At 40.9% G+C, this 21,846-nt stretch overlaps 1 protein-coding gene across 8 annotated transcripts in view; it reads left to right on the forward strand.

Annotated features, from left to right (window-relative positions):
• Positions 1-21,846, forward strand: part of UTP25 (UTP25 small subunit processome component) — a 74,543-nt gene that overhangs the window by 11,848 nt on the left and 40,849 nt on the right. For 7 of the 8 annotated variants that reach the window (XR_011645560.1, XR_011645561.1, XR_011645558.1 and 4 more), the window contains exons 9-11: positions 870-1,052; positions 1,170-1,282; positions 2,304-2,549. Coding sequence is in view for 1 of the 8 variants with exons in the window: in XM_004476235.5 (XP_004476292.1) it covers positions 870-1,052; positions 1,170-1,282; positions 2,304-2,549; positions 10,242-10,485 (786 nt within the window). In the remaining 7 variants the exon portion in view is untranslated. Of the gene's footprint in view, positions 1-869; positions 1,053-1,169; positions 1,283-2,303; positions 2,550-10,241; positions 11,395-21,846 lie in introns of those variants that run through there. The other variant, XM_004476235.5, reaches the window with a different exon arrangement.

The following is a 21,846-nucleotide window of genomic DNA, read 5'->3' on the forward strand; positions in this document are numbered from 1 at the left end:
TTTATTTAAATTCTTCCCTCCCAGGAATTCCTCATATAGTTTATGCTCCTTCTCTTTAGTTTAATCTTCAGCAGAAATGGAAAAAACATTGGTTAAGATTTCTTAATGTGTAATCTTGTTTTGCAAAAAAAAATAGGATGTCAATATCCCCCTACAGTAATTTGTGTTGTAATCTTTTTCTCCCTATACACATACTCTTCAGTGTTGTCAGTTTTAGCATGGAAAGTCTATGCTTTGGCACAAACACAGAACTATAGAGTTTTCTTTTTTAAAGGCACCTGAGAACTCATCTCTCCTACAAGCCCAGGACTTGAAGTTAGCAAGAAGTTTGGGACAAATAAAGGAGATACTTCTTTATAAATTAAGTAATACATTTATAGCACGCGTTACCCTTCAGTGTATTATAAGGTGAAAATATAGCAAAAATGGAAAAGGCATATTGATGATAGTCATATTGTATAATTTGAGGAAAAGGCAGGTGCAATGGTACTGGAAATATTCCTGATGTTTTGAGAGCCATTATATACAATTAGGGAATACAGTTCTGTTTTATGTCATTTCCCTTGTCCAAGTCAGACTAAGGAACCCAGAGTGACTGTGGTGGAACTCAGAAGTTTCTGTTACAGAAGTATTCCTGTAGGTCCTCTTTTGATCCTTTTGTGAAGGTCCAGACAGTGACCAATATTTGTTGGTGTTCAGCTGACCATGGGCAAGTTCCTCACCTTTCTGAGCCTCAGTTTCCTTGTTGTAATTTGGAAGGTGATATTATGGCTCCATGGGTTAAATGAGATGATAGACTTTTAAAATGCTTAGTATCTGGCATGTAAGTACTCAATAATTATTAATTGTAGTGTAATTTCTGTTCAAAGCATTTGATGAATCACATGAACCTTTTGCCCTTGGACTCACATGGGGTGGACTTTTCTCGAGTGCGGATGTGGAGCCTCAATAATTGGTCCAAGTACTATCGCCAGACGCTGCTGTTCGGGGCCCTGCAGGATGCCCAGATCAATTCAGTGTTCAACAAGTACTGCGTCAATTCGCAAGGCCAGGTAGGTTCTCTCTCATTTCCTCTGGACTCTTCATGAAGCACTGTTCATTGTTTGGGTGATGAGGCAGAAGAAGAGAGCTTTTGGTAACAATAGCTTTTGGTCATTGACTCCTGGCAGGTGGCCGTGAGGAACGTCCCAATGACAGGCTCCATCAGTCATGTCCTGGTGCAGCTCCCACATGTCTTTCAGAGGATGGAAGCTGAAAACCTAGCTTCAGTGATTGATGCCAGGTAACCTACCCCTCTTCAGCCCCCTTGGGTACCTGGGGGCCAAGGAGATTTTGGCAGACAGATTTAGAATTGGATTCTCAGTTAGTTTTGTTTATTACCATGTGCCAAATTAGATGAGATAGTTGAACTCAATTGAACCCAACTTGACAGAGAATGAAACTGAAGCCTAGAGAGAAATGGTGACTTGGCCTACATCTCATAGCTAGTTAGTGGCAGTGTCAGTAAATCCAGGCTCCTCACTATTCTGTGGTTACACTCCTTAATGTTACAAAGTGTCCCATTACAGGGGTTAGGACTTTTGAACATGTGTTTTGGTGGGGCACAACTCAAACCCGTAATGGTGCTCAGTAATCATTTGTTGACTGAGTGAGTGAATGGTGTGGTTATGTACTTCCTAGAATAATTCTCTGGAATACAATGACATTTCATTTGTTTTTTGTTTTTTTTTAAAGATTTATTTATTTAATTCCCCTCCCTCCCCCGGTTGTCTGTTTTCTGTGTCTTTTTGCTGCGTCTTGTTTCTTTGTCCGCTTCTGTTGTCGTCAGTGGCACGAGAAGTGTGGGCGGCGCCATTCCTGGCCAGGCTGCACTTTCTTTCGCGCTGGGCGGCTCTCCTTACGGGGTACACTCCTTGCGCGTGGGGCTCCCCTATGCGGGGGACACCCTGCATGGCGCAGCACTCCTTGCGCGCATCAGCACTGCGCATGGGCCAGCTCCACACGGGTCAAGGAGGCCCGGGGTTTGAACCGCGGACCTCCCATGTGGTAGACAGATGCCCTAACCACTGGGCCAAGTCCGTTTCCCTCATTTGTTTTTTTAACAGTAAATAGGGTTAGCACTTATTTTTTAATGTTCTTAGCAAGTTTATCCTAAAACCATCTTTTTTGAGATAAGATAAGTCATACCGTCCTCTTGGGTAAGGTAGACAGAGGCTGTGATTTACCCTGGGTCACACAGCTAATGGTAATGCTGTGGGCAAAATTCTAGAGCCTTAACTCTGCCCTTTTCCTTTCCAAATCAGGTTTAACTTTTTCGTGAACAAGATTTTGCCTCAGTATCGTGATGCAGTCATGTCGCACACACTCATCTATGTCCCTTCCTACTTTGACTTCGTGCGCCTCCGAAATTACTTCAAGAAGGAGGATCTGAACTTCACCCACATCTGCGAGTACACCCAGAAGTCTGGTGTCTCCAGGGCTAGACACTTCTTCCTTCAAGGAGAGAAGCAGTTCCTGCTCCTCACAGAGCGCTTCCATTTCTACAAAAGGTAAAGTAGTGCCAGGTATAGACCATCCTTTCTGGAGGGAAAACAGCAGACTCTTGTTGGTTAGTGGCTTTCCTCCTAAAATGGGCATTATCAGGAAAGATCATAGAAACAAATAGGTGAGTACAGCATGCCCTGCCAGTGGGTCTGGGTGGGCCTGCACTTGGGGTGCTTCCTGAAGTTGTGGCTCCACACATCTAGTCAGTGCAGAGCTGGATGGCCTAGAGAGGGACACTCAAGTGAATACGGCCAGGGAGGAACCTGTCCTATAAGCATAGACAAAATTATTGAGGTCTGCATCATCTGGGAGGATGGAATTCTGAGCGCAGTGTCAAGGGTTCAGAAAGTGGCAGTGTGTCCTTTGGGGGTGCACCCACACTTACTTCCTTAGCAAGGAGAACTGGGGCTAAGGGCTCCTCCACATTTACAGGAGGCAAAGGATGAAAGGCTTAGAGTTGAATACTTAAAGAGTTCAGTATTTGTTTTTACCTTCCCCACCATGTTACTGACAAAATAAGTCAGATAAGCCTTATTATATTCTCACTGGAGTATTAGTAAACCGAACCCTCTGTTACTTTTTGGGATAGTTGCTGCCCCTGCATGGTCCCAGAACTCAGGTATTTTATTGTTTTGCTAAGTCTCTTTCTGCTACCAAATAGAAAAGACCTTTTTAAACCCTTCCCGGTAGAGATGGAACTTGTACTCTAATACCTCTTCCTTCCTGATTTCACAAAAATGATGTCCTCTGAATTTAACTCTCAATCGTGTATACTGATTGGGGGCAAGGGTGGTTGGGATTTTCTCAGAGAATCCCAAATAGATAAGCCAGAAACCTGCCAGGCATTTTGGATGATGCATGCACCTTGGCATCGCCTTGCCTTTTAGTTTATGCTGAATTTAGGCTGGTGCACTGAGGACTTGCTCTGATTCCCAGGAGAGGGAGGGAGGAATCCCAGCAGAATGCCTGGGCAGTTTATTTTGCTGACTTAGTTGATCTGTAAGTGGAGAGTGGAGAATTGACTATATTTTTGTTTCATTGACTCCATTCTTGGCTACCCAGACAAGACAGTTGGCCAAAGAGTATTAATGAGTGCCTGCTTTTTGGCATGCTTATTTGCTTTGTTCGAGCAAGTTGTCGTTTTTGTTCATGTTGGGAAGTAGGATTTGGGGGGAGTTACACTTAACCAGATCTTATAAGCACTTAAGTTTCCTTTCTGCTTGACAAATGAAAGCAGTCCCTTTAAATGAAGTGGATGGACTGGAAAGCTTCCCAGTGTGATTGTTGATAGCCAAGATTGAATTAAGCTGTGATGAGTCCTGCTCAGATATCTCAGCAGCTTTCCAGGGAGAGGGCATAGTGTCAGTGGAGCCCTTTCACTTAAGTAAACAGACAGTCCCCTGTCTCATATTATTCATTTATTTCCTAAACAGTTTTGCCCCCAGTGTCATTATAAGGTCAAATCTTGTTATATAAAAACTGGACCAGATTAATGGGTGTTTCCAGTGTTGAAGATGAGTGGAAATGATGTGCTTCAGTGTTCTGCAACAGCTAATTATCTCAAGGTGTCCAACTATAGAATCTTTTGCTTGAGAGATTACCAAGGTGACAATGGGCATTTTGTTCTGCAGTGCCTTTGTGATTCCGTCTTTTATTTGACCTTGGGAAAAGTACATGTATTTTAAAGTAGAGTACCCAACTCTGAAATTCTGTTTTCATGGTCTCTGTAGCAGTAGACAGTGTTAGAAAGATTCAAATTCATTTATAAGCTAACAAAAATTTTTCAATCTGAAGATTTGTTTTCTTTGGGGGAGATGAAAACAGTAGAATCTCTGAACTGGACAGGCTTCCATCATTATTGTCCCAGAGGATGGTTCAGAGCTCTTTTCCTCTGCATTCCTATCCTCATTTGTGGTTTAACCATCGTAGAAAGGATTCTCAACTGAGGGGCAAGTGAGAAACTCTAGTGGTGAGTTTTATAGTTTGGAAAGGCTGCCTGGTGTTTCTAAATACCCATTTCTCCTATGTGATATTCCCAGTTCTAGAAATAGTAGACCTGGTCTTGACATGACAGCCACCCTGTCATGTCAGTTGAGATTGCCTCATTATTCTATTACATTATAGCAGGGAAGATAGATATACACAATGTCCTTAGATTTATGTCCTGTCAGGATATTAGGCCATATTCATAGGAGTCACTGAAGACCTGAAGCCTTTGCAAAGGTAGAAGAAAGTAAGAGATAGGGTGGAGGGGAAGATGTGCTGTGAACTTGCAAATCGGCACTAACCACCCCATCTGATGGAACCCTGGCCACATTTTCTATTTCCAGGAGATACCTAGTCTCTGTTGTGGACAAATTGGGACTGAGAGATTTTTTTAAAATACCAAGTAAGAGAGTTTTTAAAATCTCACACTTAGTGGAGTTGGTTTTATTGTTTTGTTTTACCTGATTTTAAGAGTACTACACATTTATTGTTGAAAACTTGGAAATTCTGGGTTACAAAAGAAGGTAGACTCACCCATAATCTCAATGTCTTGATACAAATATCCATTTTGTTGTAATTTTTTCCCATCTTTTTTTATATGAAAAATATGTGTGGGTACACACATACATCTTCAGGCATTTTTTTAAATATCAAAATTGGGATCATTCTGTAGACATTGAGATGTTTTTCTTGACCTTAAATGTTTTATGTACTCATTGAAAAATAAATGCAAACATGTTAGCATTTTGGTATGTGTATTTGTATATCAAGGATCTATTTTAAAATTAATATGTACACCTTTATCACATCTTCCTGCCCTCAACTTTTTATTTTGAAAGATTTTATACCAAAAGAAAATTGTAAGATTGTAACAGAGAACTTTTTTTTTAGATTTATTTTTTATTTATTTTTCTCCCCTCCCCCCCTCCCCCAGTTTTCTGCTCTCTGTGTCCATTCGCTGTGTGTTCTTCTGTGACAACTTCTATCCTTATCAGCAGTACCGGGAATCTGTGTTTCTTTTTTTGTTGCGTCATCTTGCTGTGTCAGCTCTCCATGTGTGCAGACTATTCCTGGGCAGGCTGCACTTTCTTTCGCGCTGGGCGGCTCTCCTTACGGGGTACACTCCTTGCACGTGGGGCTCCCCTACGCGGGGGACACCCCTGCCTGGCAGGGCACTCCTTGTGCGCATCAGCACTGCACATGGGCCAGCTGCACATCAGCACTGCACATGGGTTAAGGAGGCCCAGGGTTTGAAATGAGGACCTCCCATGTGGTAGGCAGACTCCCTATCCATTGGGCCAAGTCCGCTTCCCTGTAACAGAACTTTAACTTCGAATTCACCAGCTGTTAGCATTTTGCCACAATTTACACTCCCAGGTTTTCGCTCGCCTTCCCTCCCTCTCTACACTCCACCTCTTTTTTTTCTTCCCTGGACCATTTGCAAGTAAGTTTATGACACTTAATCCCCAAACATTTCTGCATGTAGCTTCTAAAAGCAAGAACATTCCTTTACCCAACCACAATCTCATTGTCATACCAGTGGATATTGCTGTAATATCATCTAATATAATCCATATTCAAATATTCCTGCTTGACCCAAAATGGCAATTATAGTTGTTTTTCCCTCTAATCGAGGATTCAATTAAGGATTATACATTGCATTTGGTTAAGTGTTTGTTTTGTTTCCTTAGTCTGGCTTAGAAGTTTTCAACATGAGACAATGTTGTCTCCTGAGGGGCATTTGGCAGTATCTGGAGGTATTTTTGGTGGTCATAGCTGGGGGGTGCTGCTGGCATCTAGTGGTAGAAGCCAGGGATGTTGCTAGCATCCTACAGTGCAGAGGGCAGCGACCCCCAGCAGTTACTGGCCCAGAATGTCAGAAGCTGAGAAACTCTGATCAGCCTTTTTTCTTTTTCATGACATTGACATTTTTCAAAGCATCCAATCCAATTTCCTATATAACATCCCACTCTGGATTTTTCTGTTTCCTTTCAGTCAGATCAGTGGCTCCCAAACTTTGCTGCACATTAGAATCCCCTTGGAGTACTTTTAAAATTCAGATACCCAAGTTGCTCACTCATAACAATTAAATCAAAATGCCTGGGGATGAGGACCAAGCATTAGTATTTTACAAGCAAAATTAAAAACAAGTGAGTCCAATGTGCGGCAAAGTTTGGGAACCATTTTAGTAAGAATTCTATGTAAGTGATATTGTGACTTTCCTACCACATCCTTTTTATTTTTTTTAATGAGAAACAGATTTTTTTAATATAATTTTTTTTCTTCCCCTCCCCTGCCTTGGCCCTGCTGTTTTTGCTGTGTCCATTTGCTATGTGATCTTCTGTATCTGTTTCTCTTTTTGTCTTCTCTTCTCATCTTTCTCCTCTAGGATTCACTGGGATTCGATCCTGGGGACCTCTCATGTGGAGAGAGGTTCCGTGCCAATTGCGCCACCTCAGTTCCTGGTCTCTGCTGCACTTCCCCTTGACTCTCCCCTTCATCTCTCTTTTGTTGTGTCATCTTACTGCGTGACTCACTTGCACGGGCACTGGCTCATTGTGTGGGCACTTGGCTTGCCACGCGGGCACTTACATAGGCACTTGGCTTGCCGCACGGGCACTGGCTTACCACATGGGCTCTCAGTTTGCCATGCAGGCATTTGGCTTGCCACACGGGCACTCATATGGGCACTTGGCTAACCATGTGGGCACTCGGCTCGCCACGTGAGCACTCGGCTCACTGCTTGGGCACTTGGCTCGCCATGTGGGCATTGGCTCACTGCGCAAGCACGCTTTCTCTTCTTTTTCACCAGGAGGCCCCAGGAATTGAACCTGGGTCCTCCCATATGGTAGGTGGAGGCCTCATCACTTGAGCCATATCCAGTTCCCTCCTACCACATCTGATCAAGAGTCACATAAAGTCACTTTATCCCATTTTTAGTGATGCTAAATTTAATAATTTGGTTAAGGCAGATCTGTTAGGTCTCTCTATAATTAATAAGTAATCTGGGCAGTTTATAGCACAACCGTTTCAATGGTTACATTTTATACCATTGTACAGATATATAATTAACCCAGTTTCCTTTTAATGGAAATAAGGATTTGTTTCCTTATTTTCTGTATTATATATAATACTGCCAACACCATCCATATGCATATTTTGGTGGCATAGCTGCTTATTTCCTTAGAATACTTTTTATTAAGTTTCATATATTCATGTGCCATAAGATCTATCCAAAGTATATAATCAATGGCTGTTAGTATAATCACAATGTTGTGCATTCCCATCACAAAGAATTTTTGAGAAGGAAACTTGTTAGCTCTAAGACTATAAATTAAAAGTTTGATATACAATGTCATTATTTATTCCTTCTCATCTTCCCCATATCTTTTCCTCCCACTCCAGAAAAATTATAGGAGTAATAATGTATACTCCATTGGCAGTGTTTGAGAAGGATCCATTTCTGCAAAATCTCTCGGATTAAATTGTTGTCATTGACTTGAGACAAAAATGACTCCACGTTGTTCTAATGCTTTTTCCTTTCCCAAAATTTTCTATAGAAAGCAGAGGCTGGGGTGACTAGTATTTTCACCCTGAAATGGGTGCTTCTTTTCTTTTGTTAGGTCAGTGTGGGAGTTGAGTCAGTCTAGTCAGCAGCCGAACTGGGTTTGGATTTTGTTGTTGCTCCAGTTACCATCTATATACCACAGACTTTGGCTTTCTCCAGCACACAGTGGGCTTAGAGTGGGGCCTGGGGTGCCAAAGGGATTTTCTCAGCACTTCTGCTCGCCTCCCAGCTTTCCCCAGGTCCCACACACCTGTGCTGCAGAGGGGATTCTCTCTCCACACTCTGCTGCTCATGCAGCAGCAGGCTGCTCTTGCTGCTTTCTGTGAGACTTGCAGTGGGTTGGAGGTCCTCCTCCTCGTACAACTTGGTTTGAGATGAGCTCTGTTTATTCTGGGCTCTGGAGGCAGGACATTCACAGGGTTCCTGTCCACTCCCACCTGCCATGACAGCCAAACTCTGCCTTGAATCCATGGGGAGTCTTGGTGGGAAAGAATTTCCTGCATATCTCCCAGTAGTAACAGACCTCTGTTTCTCTCAAGGCAGGATCTTGGATTGAACAGGTCTCCCACCCCTTTCCCAGGGTCTGATTGCAGTTGCATTTTACTGGGTTCAATTCTCATGGGTGTGGAGGGCGGCACAGCATGGAGAGTTACTGTCCTTCCATTAAAGACAGATAGCTTTTGCTTCAACCCACCCTCCTGCTGCCAGCAGCTTACCTTTGCCTGGGATGTGGGTGGAGGAGCTTCAAGGCCTGTACTTCATACAAGGGCTGGGGCTGGGAGGTGGGGTGGGGGCTTCATGCCTGTACGCCACCATGGGGGCTCTCTCAGGTCTCCACCTTGTGTCCAGTCTTTCTCCTGAGCTCCCAAGCGGAGGCCCATGGAAAAGAGCGGGCTTGAGAGAGAATGTGAACTCAGGGAGTGGCCAGGGCTCCCAGGGATTCCAAACTGTCACATTTGAAATGGGTCTTGGGAATATTTACACCCCAGAAATCGGTAAATGCTCCAAATCCTTGCACCCCGTTTCCCCGAGGACCAGTTAGTACCATACACAATATACCACTGAATTCAATTCACCCAGTTACTTTGTGACATCACTTCTCTGGGCACAGTAAAAGGAGTGCTTTTGTAGATTATCTGGCTTTGTTTTGTTGGTATGGGAGCAGTCTGCTCTTGAATTGTCTACATATTAAGCAGAAACAGAACTCCTAATGTGTGTTTTGTTTGTTTTGATAACTAGCCAGGAAGAACAGTTTATTCAGGCCCATTAAGCCTTTAGAATTCCTTTTTTGGAGAGATGAACCAAGTAATGGATCACAATTACAGTGTAGAAGAGGAGAGAGATCTCCAGAGAGATTAGGGTGAGCCATGGGATAAAAAAATAAGGAAAGCTTATCCTCTGTGAATAAAAGTCCCAAGGGAGTCTAACATGAGCAGTGTATGAGAGAGTGTAACAAGGAAAAATCAGAACCTTGTCAATGTATAAGCTCTTGTGTTATGGAGGCCCAGAGAGAACAGTTGACCTTGACCCCAACCATATGGTATATGATGAGTCCCTGGGGTCTACACTCCCCACTACCACCATGCGCAACTATGCAGCAGGGAAAGAGGTGGAAATGCATAAGCTATTGAAACTAATTGCTTTCCCATAATGCCAAATGGGGCCTCAGGCAGGATTTTGTAAATGGATGAACTTGGGACATCTGCCATGGAATTAACATGTCTACAGGGTGACAAGAAAAGACTAATGGGAATGCACTTAGTGTTTGCAGTTTATTTTATGTTCCAAGTCTGACCTCGTCTCCATTACAGAATATTCTATTTTGCCTGTTTATAAGGACAATTGCTTGATTTTTAAGTTTTCTTAAAAATCTTTATAATACTTTATAATCCTGGTCTACTATTCTTCCCCACTCTATCCCAGCCTACCCTTAGTAGGCTCAAGAAATACAGTTTTGTTTTGTCATCATTTTAAGGAAATATGTTGTCATAAAACTAAGCCCTTCAGGCTCCAACTAGAATACCTTTGGTTTATCTGTTTTATGTGTCATTATTTTCCCCTTTTTGCTTATACAAAACTCTTAGCTTTTCCATAAATTATTTCTCAAGTAGATGTATTCCCTGTCTTGCCCATTCTATAACAGGTATACAATTAAAGGCATCAGGAACCTGATATTCTATGAACTGCCCACATATGCCCACTTCTATAGTGAAATCTGTAACATGCTGAAAGCCACCAGTAGAGGAGAAGAAGCCACATGGACTTGCACTGTCCTCTACTCCAAGTACGATGCCCAGAGGCTGGCCACTGTGGTTGGTGTGGAACGGGCGGCCCAGATGCTACAGTCCAACAAGAATGTCCACCTCTTTATCACTGGAGAAAAATGAGATTTTTTTTTTTGGACTAAAAATGGTATTTGGCGGCATGATATGCAACACTCAATTCTGTGCTCTTTGTGCCCTGTTGTGATTACAAATACAGGAGAGAGGTTGATAGAGGAAAAGAGTACCAGGCAGTGTGATCTGATACTTCTTTCTTTTCAGGTCATGTATTCCTGAAAAGTTAAATGTAAACCACATCTTGGTAAATCATATCTTTGGGGGATCAAGAGTAGGCTGGAAGGACTCTGAGAAGTTCATAGAAGGGGACTTCTAATTCTGAATCTTTTTGTGAACCTTAAATGCTTTCATGATTTTACCTATAATTTAGCACAATGGTAAGTTCCTTCAGATTTGCATATTTGTTTGACATTTTCTTAAAGCATTCACGCAATTGCTTGTACGAACTGGTTTTGAGAAATGGGAATATTTCTTGCTGCCAAATAGCATCATGATTTTAGATCACAACAGATTTTACAAAACTGTTTTTCTTTAATTCAACCTATAAAAGTATGTTCAGAGAAGCAGATGTGGCTCAAGTAGTTGGGCACTCCCTACCACATGGGAGGTTATGGGTTCAGTTCCTGGTGCCTCCTAAAGAAGACGAGCAAGACAGAGAGCTGACACAACAGGCCAGCGTGGCAAACGGATGCAACAAGATGACACAATGAGATGACGCAGTGAGAAGCAACAAGGAAACACAATGAGAGAAACAACAAGCAGGGAGTGGATGTGGCTCAAGCAATTGGGTGCCTCCCTTGCAAATAGGAGTTCCTGGATTTGACTCCCAGAACCTCAAAAAAAAAAAAGACCACAGGCACAGAGAGCACACAGCAAACAGACACAAAGAACAGACAGGGAGTGCAAACAACAAGGGGGGGTGGCGAGAAATAAATAAAATATTTTTTTGAAAAAGTATATTCATTCCTTGATCCTCCTTAAACTCATAATAGTGAATGTTTTGACTTAGTTAAAAATATACACACTAAACACCATATTATATAAAATAGCAATTTCCACCTTAACATTTCAAGAAATAATTTTGTTCAAACTCTTTACATCCATTTTCAATATCTTCATCATCACTATCACCATTTTTTTAGTTACACTGCAGATAAAAGTGAAGAGGAAATTACACTTTAAACAATTTTACTTTGAAACATCCTCAACATACAAAAGAGTTACAAGTACTTTTTTAAAATTCTTGAACCATTTCAGGGTAAAGTGCCAACCTGATGGTCCTATCACCCCAAATACTTTAATATGTATTTCCTAAGGGCATTCTCTTCCATAACCATAATGCAGCTATTGCCACTGTTGTCTCTTCCCAGCTAATCCTTGGACCCCTAGGTTTTACCAAATGTCCTAATAATGTCCTTTATAGCAAAGGATGCAGTTCAGAGTTATATATTACCTTTGCTGTCATGTCTCTTTAGTCTCTCATTTTGGAATAATGCCCCAGTTTTTTTGCCGACTTTCATAACCTTGACACTTTTGAAGATTACAGGTTCGTTATTTTGTAGGCTGTCTTGTGATTAGATTCAGGTTATGCATCTTTGGCCAGAATGCCACAAAAGTGATGCTGTGTCTTCACTGCATCCTACCAAGTGGCACAGCATTTCAATTTGTCACACTCCTGCTGATGGCAAACTTTGAACAGTTGTTAGAGGTAGTAGTTTCCATTCTTTTCCACTCTGGAGCTATTCCTTCTCTCTCTATTTATTAGATTTTTATGAGTGTGGACTCATTTCCTCTTCTGTTTAATGGGTTATAATCCATTACCATCATTATTTGTTTAGATGCTTACATGGCCTCAGATATCGCCAGTGGGAGCACCTTCAGGCTGGCTCTTGTGTCCTTTTGACATGTCCCCCTTATACTTTGAGCATTTCTGTACTTTTCTTTAGTGGAAAATTATTTTAAAAACCAAGATTTAAGCTCTAGGTGTGCTCGTCACAATTGTGGTATCACTGGTCCCGTGCCATCAATGGTCAGAGATTGGGAGTATTGGGAGTAAATCACATTTTTTAACTTTCCAGCGGCAACAAAGACACTCCTAGAGGCATGATATTCTGAGGGCCTAGATATCACCTCACAGAAGCCAAGGGCAAAGGCCAGATCTCTCTTTAGGTAAAGTTATTCTTACACAACTGAATTCCAGAGAAGTTAGGTGATTGGAAGAAGCCAACCAAGGCCATGCTAGGAGGACCTTTTTACATTCATAATGTGCCTTGAGGTTACTGGCACACGTGTGCTGCTCTTTACTGTAGAGCCTGTGTTTTATGAGACCAGAAATGTTCTTTGTGAGCCCCTCAAAAAGAAAAGAGCTAAGCTAATTGTTATTACTGTGAGGAAGAAGAAAAAAGTTCTGAGGTGTGAGTAAGGAGGAACTGTGATCACCCCCATTGCCTTCTGTTTTCATCATCTTTTCCCTGTATCACAACTAATCGCATGGCTCTGATTATCACTATTCACAAGACTGCCACATCTTCAACCTCTTTGGATCGCCACTTGTGTGAGCCTGGGTTTCGAGCCCTCCGTGCTGTAGCCTCAGAAATCTGCATTTTATTAAGTACCGCTAGTAATTTTAATACTGTCTTGTAGCTAAGCCCGACCAACTGCTTTTTTTTTTAATCAATTTTGATACATATTAATAGAGCCTGCAGTCCATCCAAGGTGTGCAGTCAGTGGTATTTGGTGTAATCACATATTTGTGCGTTCATCGCTTCAGTCATTTTTAGAGCATTTTCGTTATTCCAGTAATAAATAGACACACAAAAACCGTGCCCCTTAATAATCACCTCAGTCTCTCGGCTTCCCCTGCTTCCCCTGCCATACATAGCTGCTGTTCTGTTTAAATTTTTCTAATTTATTTGTATTTATATTTTGTATAGATGGAGTCAAAATATAGTACCTTTTGTATAGTTTCTTTTACTTCGTATATTCCCTTTTTTTTTTACCCTTAACAGAAGATTATTAATATGTTACTATACATTACTGTCCATATTTTGCTCTGGTTGTATTTTGGCCTCATATTAACATCTTGTAACATTAATGTACATTGTTTAATTTCAAGGAAAAAGTCCTGAGTACACAGTATTACCCCTATTCATATTTCATATGAGGTTGTGCTGTGCTATACAGTCCCATGGTACATTTTTTAGCTTTCATTCTAGTAATATGCATATAAGAATTTTCTTGTTTGTCTGTTTTATTATTGAAATAATGGAAATGCTCCAATGATTGAAGAGATGAATGCACAACTATGTGACTTACATCTTCTTTTTTGATACAGATGTGTAGGGCTATAAATTTCCCTTTCAGCACTGCCTTTGCAGTATCCCATTAAGTTTTGGTGTGTTTTTTTTTTTTTATACCAGGCCAGGGGATGGAAATCCGGGTGCTCAAATGTGGTAAGCCGTCACTCAACCACTGTGCCACATCAGCTCCCCTGAGTTGGTTTTTATCGTTTGCTTGTTTTTTACTTTTGTATTTAGGAGGCACTGGAGGCCAAACCCAGGACCTCCCATGTGGGAAGCAGGCACTCAACCACTTGAGCCATATCCGCTCCCCAGTATCCCATAAGTTTTGATAAGTTCTGTTTTTATTTCAGTCGTCTTGAAATATTTACTAATTTCTCTTACAATTTCTTCTTTGGCCCACTGATTATTTAGGAGTATGTTTTTTAACCTCCACACGTTTGCAGATTTTTCCCTTTCCTGTCTATTATTGTTTTCCAGCTTCATCCTTATTGAGACCTCTTTGTGACCCAGTATGTGGTCTGTCCTGGAGAAAGACCCATGAGCATTTGAGAAGAATGTATGACCCGCTTATTTGGGGTGCATTGTTCTGTATATGTCTGTTAAGTCTAACTGATTCATCATATTGTTCAAGTTCTCTGTTTCCTTGTTGATCTTCTGTCTTCTTTGTTCTATCTAGTGATGTAAGTGGTATGTTGAAGTCTCCAAAGACTAGAGATGTCTATTCCTCCCTTCAGTATTGCCAGAATTTGCCTCATGTATCTTGGGGCCCCTTGTTTAGGTGCATAGATATTTATGACTGTTATATCTTCCTGGTAGACCGTCCCTTTTTTTTTTTGCATAATGGCCTTCTGTATCTTTTTTAACTTTTTTGTATTTAAAGTCTTTGTCTGATATTAGTATAGCTACCCCTACTCTTTTTTGGTTACTGTTTGTGGGGAGTATCTTTTTCCAGTCTTTCACTTTTAGCTGGTTTGTATCCTTGGATCTAAGGTGAGTCTCTTTTAAGTGGCATATAGATGGCTCATGTTTTTTTATCCATTCTTTCAGCCTATATCTTTTGACTGGAGAGTTTAATCCTTTTCACATTTCAATGACATTACTGTAAATGCATCATTTACTTCCACCATTTAATTCTTTGACTTTTATATGTCATATTTTATTTTCATCTGTCTTTTTACTCTTTTGGTTACCTTTTTTGATAGTCTTCCCTTCTACACTCTTCTTCAAGTCTCTCTCTCCTGTCTTTTTCTTTTGGGCTGTAATGCTTCCTGCAAAGCCAGATTCTTTTTTATGAACTTTCTTAGTTTCCTGCAAAGCCAGATTCTTTTTTACAGACTTCTTTGTTTCTATTTATGAAAATTTAAAACTCACCTTCATATCTGAAGGACAATTTTGCAGATAAAGAATTAATTCTCAGTTGGCAATTTTTCTCTTTCATTAATCTAATTATGTCATACCACTGTCTTCTCACCTCTCATCTCTAATGCGAAATCTGCACTAAGTCTTACTGGGCATCCGTATATGTGATGGTTTGCTTCTCCCTTGCTGCTCTCAGAAATTTCTCTTTATGTTTGGCATTTGACATTCTGAGTAGTATGTGTCTTGGAGTAGGTCTATTCAGATTTATTCGGATAGGGGTACATTGTACTTCTTGGACATGTATATTCATTTCTTTCATGAGAGGGGAAATTTTCAACTATTATTTCCTCACTCTTTCTGCCCCATTTCCCTTCTCTTCTTCTACTGGAACTCCCATGATACATATGTTATTGCTTTTTGTGTTATCATTTAACTCCCTGAACCCCTGCTCATTTTTTCCATTCTTTTCTATCTGTTCTCTCTTGAATTTCAGCTGTTCTGTCTTCTGCCTCATTCTTCTGTCATTTTGAGTCTGCTTTTGTATGCCTCTAATGTTTTATTTAACAAGCCAATTTTATTGATACATATTAATAAAGAACATATCCATCCAAAGTGTACAATGAATGGTATTCAGTATAATCATATAATTGTACATTCATCACTTCAGTGATTTTTAGAGCATTTTCATAATTCCAGTAATTAAAAAAAACTCATCACCTCCCAATCTCTCTATACTTCCTCTGCCATACATAGCTGCTATTCTGTTTCTGTCTCCCTAGTTTATTTGTATTTATATTTTGTAAAAACAGTCTTATATATGCAATATCACCCATTTTCGTATTTTACATAAGCTTTCACAATGTTATACAGTCCCATGTTACATTTTTTAGCTTTCCATCTAGGAATATACATCAACTAGACTTACCCTTTCAACCACTGTCATACCCATTTAATAGCTGTACTAGTTATAAACACTATGATGTGTTTTCACCATTTCTATTCATTTCCAAAGATTTACAAACAACCTTTTTACTGATTCTGCACAGATTAACCATCAGCTTTCCATTCTCTACTCTCATTCTATTTTCTGGTGACCTGTATTCTAATTATTAACTCCATGAGTTTACACAATATTTTTAGTTCATAATAGTGCATTCATACAGTATTTATACTTTTTTGTCTGGCTTCCTTCACTCAATATAATGTCCTCCAGGTTCATCCATGTTGTGATATGCTTCATGACTTCATTGCTTCTTACAGCTGCATAATTTTCCATTTTGTGTATACATCACAGTTTATCCATTCATCATTTGATGGACAACCGGGTTGTTTCCATCTTTTGGCAATAGTGAAAAATGCTGCTATGAACATCAATGTGCAGAAGTGTCCTTGTGTCACTGCTCTCAGTCTTCTGAATGTATGTCTAGTAATGGTATTGCCAGGTCACATGGCAAGTCTATATTCACCTTCCTTAGGAACTCCCAAACAGTCCTCCATAGTGGCTATACCATTCTGCATTCCCACCAATAGTGAATAAGCATTCTTCTCTCTCCACATCCTCCCCAACACTTAAACAGTTTTCTAACTTTTTAATAGTGACCATTCTAGTAGATGTGAAATGATATCTCATTGTAGTTTAGATTTGCATTTCCTTACTCGCCAGTGTTGTTGAACATATTTTTGTGTGTTTCTTTGCCATTTGTATTTCTTCTTTGGACAGTTGTCTTTTCAAGTTTTTTGCCCATTTTTTAATTGGGTAGTTTTTCTTTTTATTGTTGCATTGTAGTATCTCTGTATACATCATGGACATTTAACCCTTATCAGATATGTGAATTCCAAATATTTTCTCCCATTGTGTTGGCTGCCTTTTCACCCTTTTGACAAAGTCCTGTGAGGTATAAAATTGTTTAATTTTGAGGTGGTCCCATTTATCTTTATTTTCTTTTGTCGCTTGTGCTTTGGGTGTAAGGTTTAAGAAACTCTTGCCTACCACAAGATCTTGAAGATGTTTTCCGACATTTTCTTCTAGGAACTTTATGGTTTTTGCTTTTATATTTAGCTCTTTGATCTGTTTTAAATTAATTTTAGTGTAAGGTATGAGCGAGGGGTCCTCTTTCTTTCTTTTTGATATGGCTCTCCAGTTTTTTCAGCACCATTTGTTGAATAGATTGTTCTGGCCCAGCTGGGTATACTTGACAGCTTTGTCAAAAGTCACTTGACTGTAGATGTGAGGGCTTATTTCTGAGTTTTCGATTAAGTTCCATTGGTCTGTCTTTATGCCAGTATGTTGCTATTTTTACCACTTAGCTAAGTAATATGCTTTAAAGTCAGGAAGTGAGAGGCCTCCAACTTCATTGTTTTTTAAAAGATGTTTTTGGCTATTTTGAGCCCTTTACCTCTCCAAATAAATTTGATAATTGGCTTTTACATTTCTGCAAAATCTCTTGGAATTTTTATTGGGATTGTATTGAATCTGTAATGATATTTAGTCTTCCAATTCATGAACATGAATGTCCCTCCGTTTATTTAAATCTTCTTCAGTTTCTTTTAGCAATGTGTTGTAGTTTCCTTAATATAGGTCCTTTATGTCCTTGGTTAAGTTTATTCCTAAATATTTGATTGTTTGAGTTGCTATTATAAATGGAAGTTTTTTTCTGATTTCCATCTCCAATTGCACATCGTTAGTGTATAGAAACACTACTGTTTTTGTGTATTAATCTTGTATCCCACCACTTTGCTGAATTCTTCTCTTAGTTCTAGTAGCTTTGTTGGGGATTTTTCAGGATTTTCTAGATATAGGATCATATCATTGGCCAATAGTGAAAATTTTGCTTCTTCCTTTCCTATTTGGTTGCCTTTTATTTCTTTTATCTATTTTAATTGCTCTACCTAGAGTTTCTAGGAAAATATTGAAAACAGTAGTGACATTGGGCATCCTTGTCTTGTTCCTGATCACAGCAGGAAAGCTTTCAGTCACCATTGAGTGCAGTGTTAGGTGTAGGTTTTTCATATATGCCCTTTACCATATTGAGAAAGCTTCCTTCTATTCCTATCTTTTGGAGTGTTTTTTATCAAGAAAGGGTGTTGTATTTTGTCATATGCCTTTTCTGCATCAATCGAGAGGATCATGTCATTTTTTTTCTTCAATTAGTCAGTGTAGTTTATAACATTAATTGATTGCTGTTGAACCATCCTTGCATACCTGGGATAAAACCCACTTGATAGTGGTGTATAATTCTTTTAATTGTGCTTTTGGATTCGGTTTGCAAGTATTTTGTTGAAGGTTTTTGCATCTATATTTACTGGAGATACTGGTCTGTAATTTTCTTTTTCTGTAGTATCTTTATAGTTTTGGTAGTAGGGTGATGTTGGCTTCATAGACTAAGTTTGGTAGTATTCTCTCTTGTTCAGTTTTTTTGGAAGCGCTTGAGCAAGATCGGTATTTGATTGTCTCTGAATGATTGGTAGAATTCACCTGTGAAGCCATCTGTCTGGTCTGTTCATCTTTGGGAGGTTTTTTATGACTCTTTCAATCTTCTCACTTTACTTTGCTGTTCTTTTTCTAGTTCCTCCAGGTGTGCAGTTAGAGCTTCAATTTTAGCTCTTTCTTCTTTTTTAATGTAAGCACTGAGGGCTGTAAATTTCCCTCTTGGCACTACCTTTGTAGTGTCCCATGGGTGTTGATATGTTGTGTTCTCATTTTCATTCATCTCAAGATATTTGCTGAATTCCCTTGCTATTTCTTATTTGACCCACTGACCACTTAAGAGTGTGTTGTTTAATCTCCATTTATTTATGAAATTTCCCTTTTCCCATCTACTATTGTTTCCAGCTTCATTCCATTATGATTAGAGAAAGTATTTTTTCTAATGTATTTTTATCTCACCTATTATGTCTTTCATTCCAATAAACTCTGTTATTTTTCTATTCAGGTTTTCAGATTCTTCTTGTGCTTGCCCAGTGTCCTCTTGATGTCCTTTATCTCTTTAGCTATATTGTCTTTCAACTCATTAATTTGATTTAGGAGATTTGTATGAACCTGATTGATTTGTTGTCTCAAATCCTGTGTCTCATGTGGGGCTTTAATATATTCCTATGCTTGGGCCATATCTTCCATTTTCTTTGTGTGGCTTATAATTTTTTGCTGATGTCTAGGCACCTAATTACGATGGTAAGTTTACTCTGATGCTCAAATTCTCTATCTTGTGTAGGGATTTAGCGGTGGGAGGCTGTGTGTTACTGCCATACTTTGATCCTTGGTTCAACCTAGTCTTGCTCTTTAGGATTATCCCTGTTTTGTTGCTCAGAACTGGGCCATTGAACCAGGATTCAATTGAATGGGTTGCAGACCTGCTTTCAAGGACCTTGGGGTGGGAGGTTGTAAAGGTCCTAAAAACCTCTCATTTGTTTACTTTTTTTTTTTAGAATTATTTATTTATTTAATTTCCCCCCCCTCCCCTGGTTGTCTGTTCTTGGTGTCTATTTGCTGCGTCTTGTTTCTTTGTCCGCTTCTGTTGTCGTCAGCGGCACAGGAAGTGTGGGCGGCGCCATTCCTCGGCAGGCTGCTCTTTCTTTTCACGCTGGGCGGCTCTCCTCACGGGCGCACTCCTTGCGCGTGGGGCTTCCCCACGCGGGGGACACCCTTGCGTGGCACGGCACTCCTTGCGCGCATCAGTGCTGCGCATGGCCAGCTCCACACGGCTCAAGGAGGCCCGGGGTTTGAACCGCGGACCTCCCATATGGTAGACGGACGCCCTAACCACTGGGCCAAAGTCCGTTTCCCTCATTTGTTTACTTTTAATTTCCTCACATGCATTTTCCTTGGTCTGCCAGCAGATGGTGCTCTTTGGAGGCCCTCTAAGTTCAAATCCCGAGCAGAATGTGTTCAATGCAACCCAGACTGGAGCACTGTGACAGAGGATCCTACCTTAAGGCTATTGAGAGCCTCACAAATCAAAATTTCTCAGAGGCTATTCTCCAATCTTTGCAGGCAGCCCCCTCATTTTTCTGGGGTATGAAATAATTCCACATCCCTACGCATCCTCAACAAACAGTCGGAGTCAGTAGAAGGGTGTTTGTGGGAGTTGGATCTCTTTAGGTCCCTGCTGGCTCCCAGGACAAACAATATCACAGCCCCACCCGGGCTGGAAGGGCTGGCTGCACACAGCAGACCAAATTTGTCTGCCTAAAGCTGAGTCATCCTTAGACTGCACCCCTCTCTATCCCCTTTCCTGGGGAGATGGGGCTTTGTAGCCCCCTCTGTCCATAGCCACTGGCCAAAGCCCAGAGAATTCAAAGCTGTCTGCTCCAAGGATGCAGGGATGGGTGCCAGCAGTTGCAATTGCAGCTTTTACTCAGAATTTTCCCATCCAGGTTCTTTTCCTTTGTCCCTCTCTCTTCTGGGTGGTGTCCAACCTTCCCCTGGTGCCCTAAACTCTAAAACGTTTTTTCCAGTCTGTTTCTGCTTATCATCTAGCTATTTTTCTGGGACAGAATTGAGTCCTTCGTCTCTTTAATCTTCCATCTTCCTTGAAGTCCTGCAAAGCCCTTTGTCCCAACTCCTCCTTGTCCACAGAGAACCCTGAGGATTTTGAGTGGGTACAGAGTGGTATTCCTTTGTTCTTGGCTCAGCACCTAGGAAAGAAGGCAAGCCTCAGAAGTTGGCCTGGTTTCTGAATTGATTGCAAAGAGGTGAATCTCTGGAATGGTTTCTTTAAAAGGATGCCTTGTTAACACCAGTCTTTCACACATACAAATAAGAAAGAGGGACACTCCTTGTCTATGGTTAATAATGCATGAGCTGTAATTACACAGTCTCTTGGCATTTCTTTGCAAGACTGTAGAAAATAGGAAAAAAAAAAAAGGTGGTACCAGTCCTGGGAAGCAGTGGATTTACAAGGTAGGGAAGGGAACTTATCCAGAAAGTAAGACTTAAAACTTTTCTTCTTCCCCATGGTAATAACTAGTTGAGCAGTTTCCTTTTAGAGGGGAAAAAAAGCTTTGAATTGTAAATGCTTCCCACAGCTGGCTGCACCATATGCAATATTCAAAAAACAAGAAGAAGCTAATCATAGAGAACCAGCAGCAGCTAAACAGCCCTCTGCTGGCTCCCAGAGGGCTTATAATTGAGTGCAGATGGCCCCGGCGGGGATGGGGTGTGTGTCCCTGCTGACTTTTCACACCCCAGAGGGCCAAGAGGGGCGCATGAAGGCTCTCAGCCCTGATTGTGCCCTTGTGGAGGCCAGGAGCCAGGCTGCAGAGAGAGGAGAAGGAAAGGCAGGTGGTGCCGGAACCTGCTGGCCACCTTCTGCCCAGCCTTCCCAAGGCCCCATGAGCAGATCTTGAGGCAGCCAGGGTGGAGATTTGATGAGTCTGTGGTCTGAAGATGACAGAGGGCCTGGAGTGAGGAAGCAGAAGCTGGAAGTTCTTTATAATCATCTGAAGAGCCTCATTGTGCAACCTGCAGGTGGCTATCAGGCGGAAGTTGCTTTGTGGAAGAGAAATGTAGGGGAAATGCATGGACGGCTCCTTGCAGGGGCACTGCCGGGGAATGGGGCCTCCTCGAATGCCTTCACACTCTTCTCCCACTCCTCTCCTTCATATCTTTAAAATAGTATGGTAGTGGTTTATAGTCAGTACCAAATTTCTACTCCAGACTTCTTTGAGAAAGCTTTTCTGGAAACCGGAATAAATAGAATTCTAAATACATATCAGTCAGCTCTTAATTTAGTCAGTGACGGGGGAGTAG

This window comes from Dasypus novemcinctus, chromosome 13 (genome assembly GCF_030445035.2).
Source record: "Dasypus novemcinctus isolate mDasNov1 chromosome 13, mDasNov1.1.hap2, whole genome shotgun sequence".
Taxonomy (NCBI): Eukaryota; Metazoa; Chordata; class Mammalia; order Cingulata; family Dasypodidae; genus Dasypus; species Dasypus novemcinctus.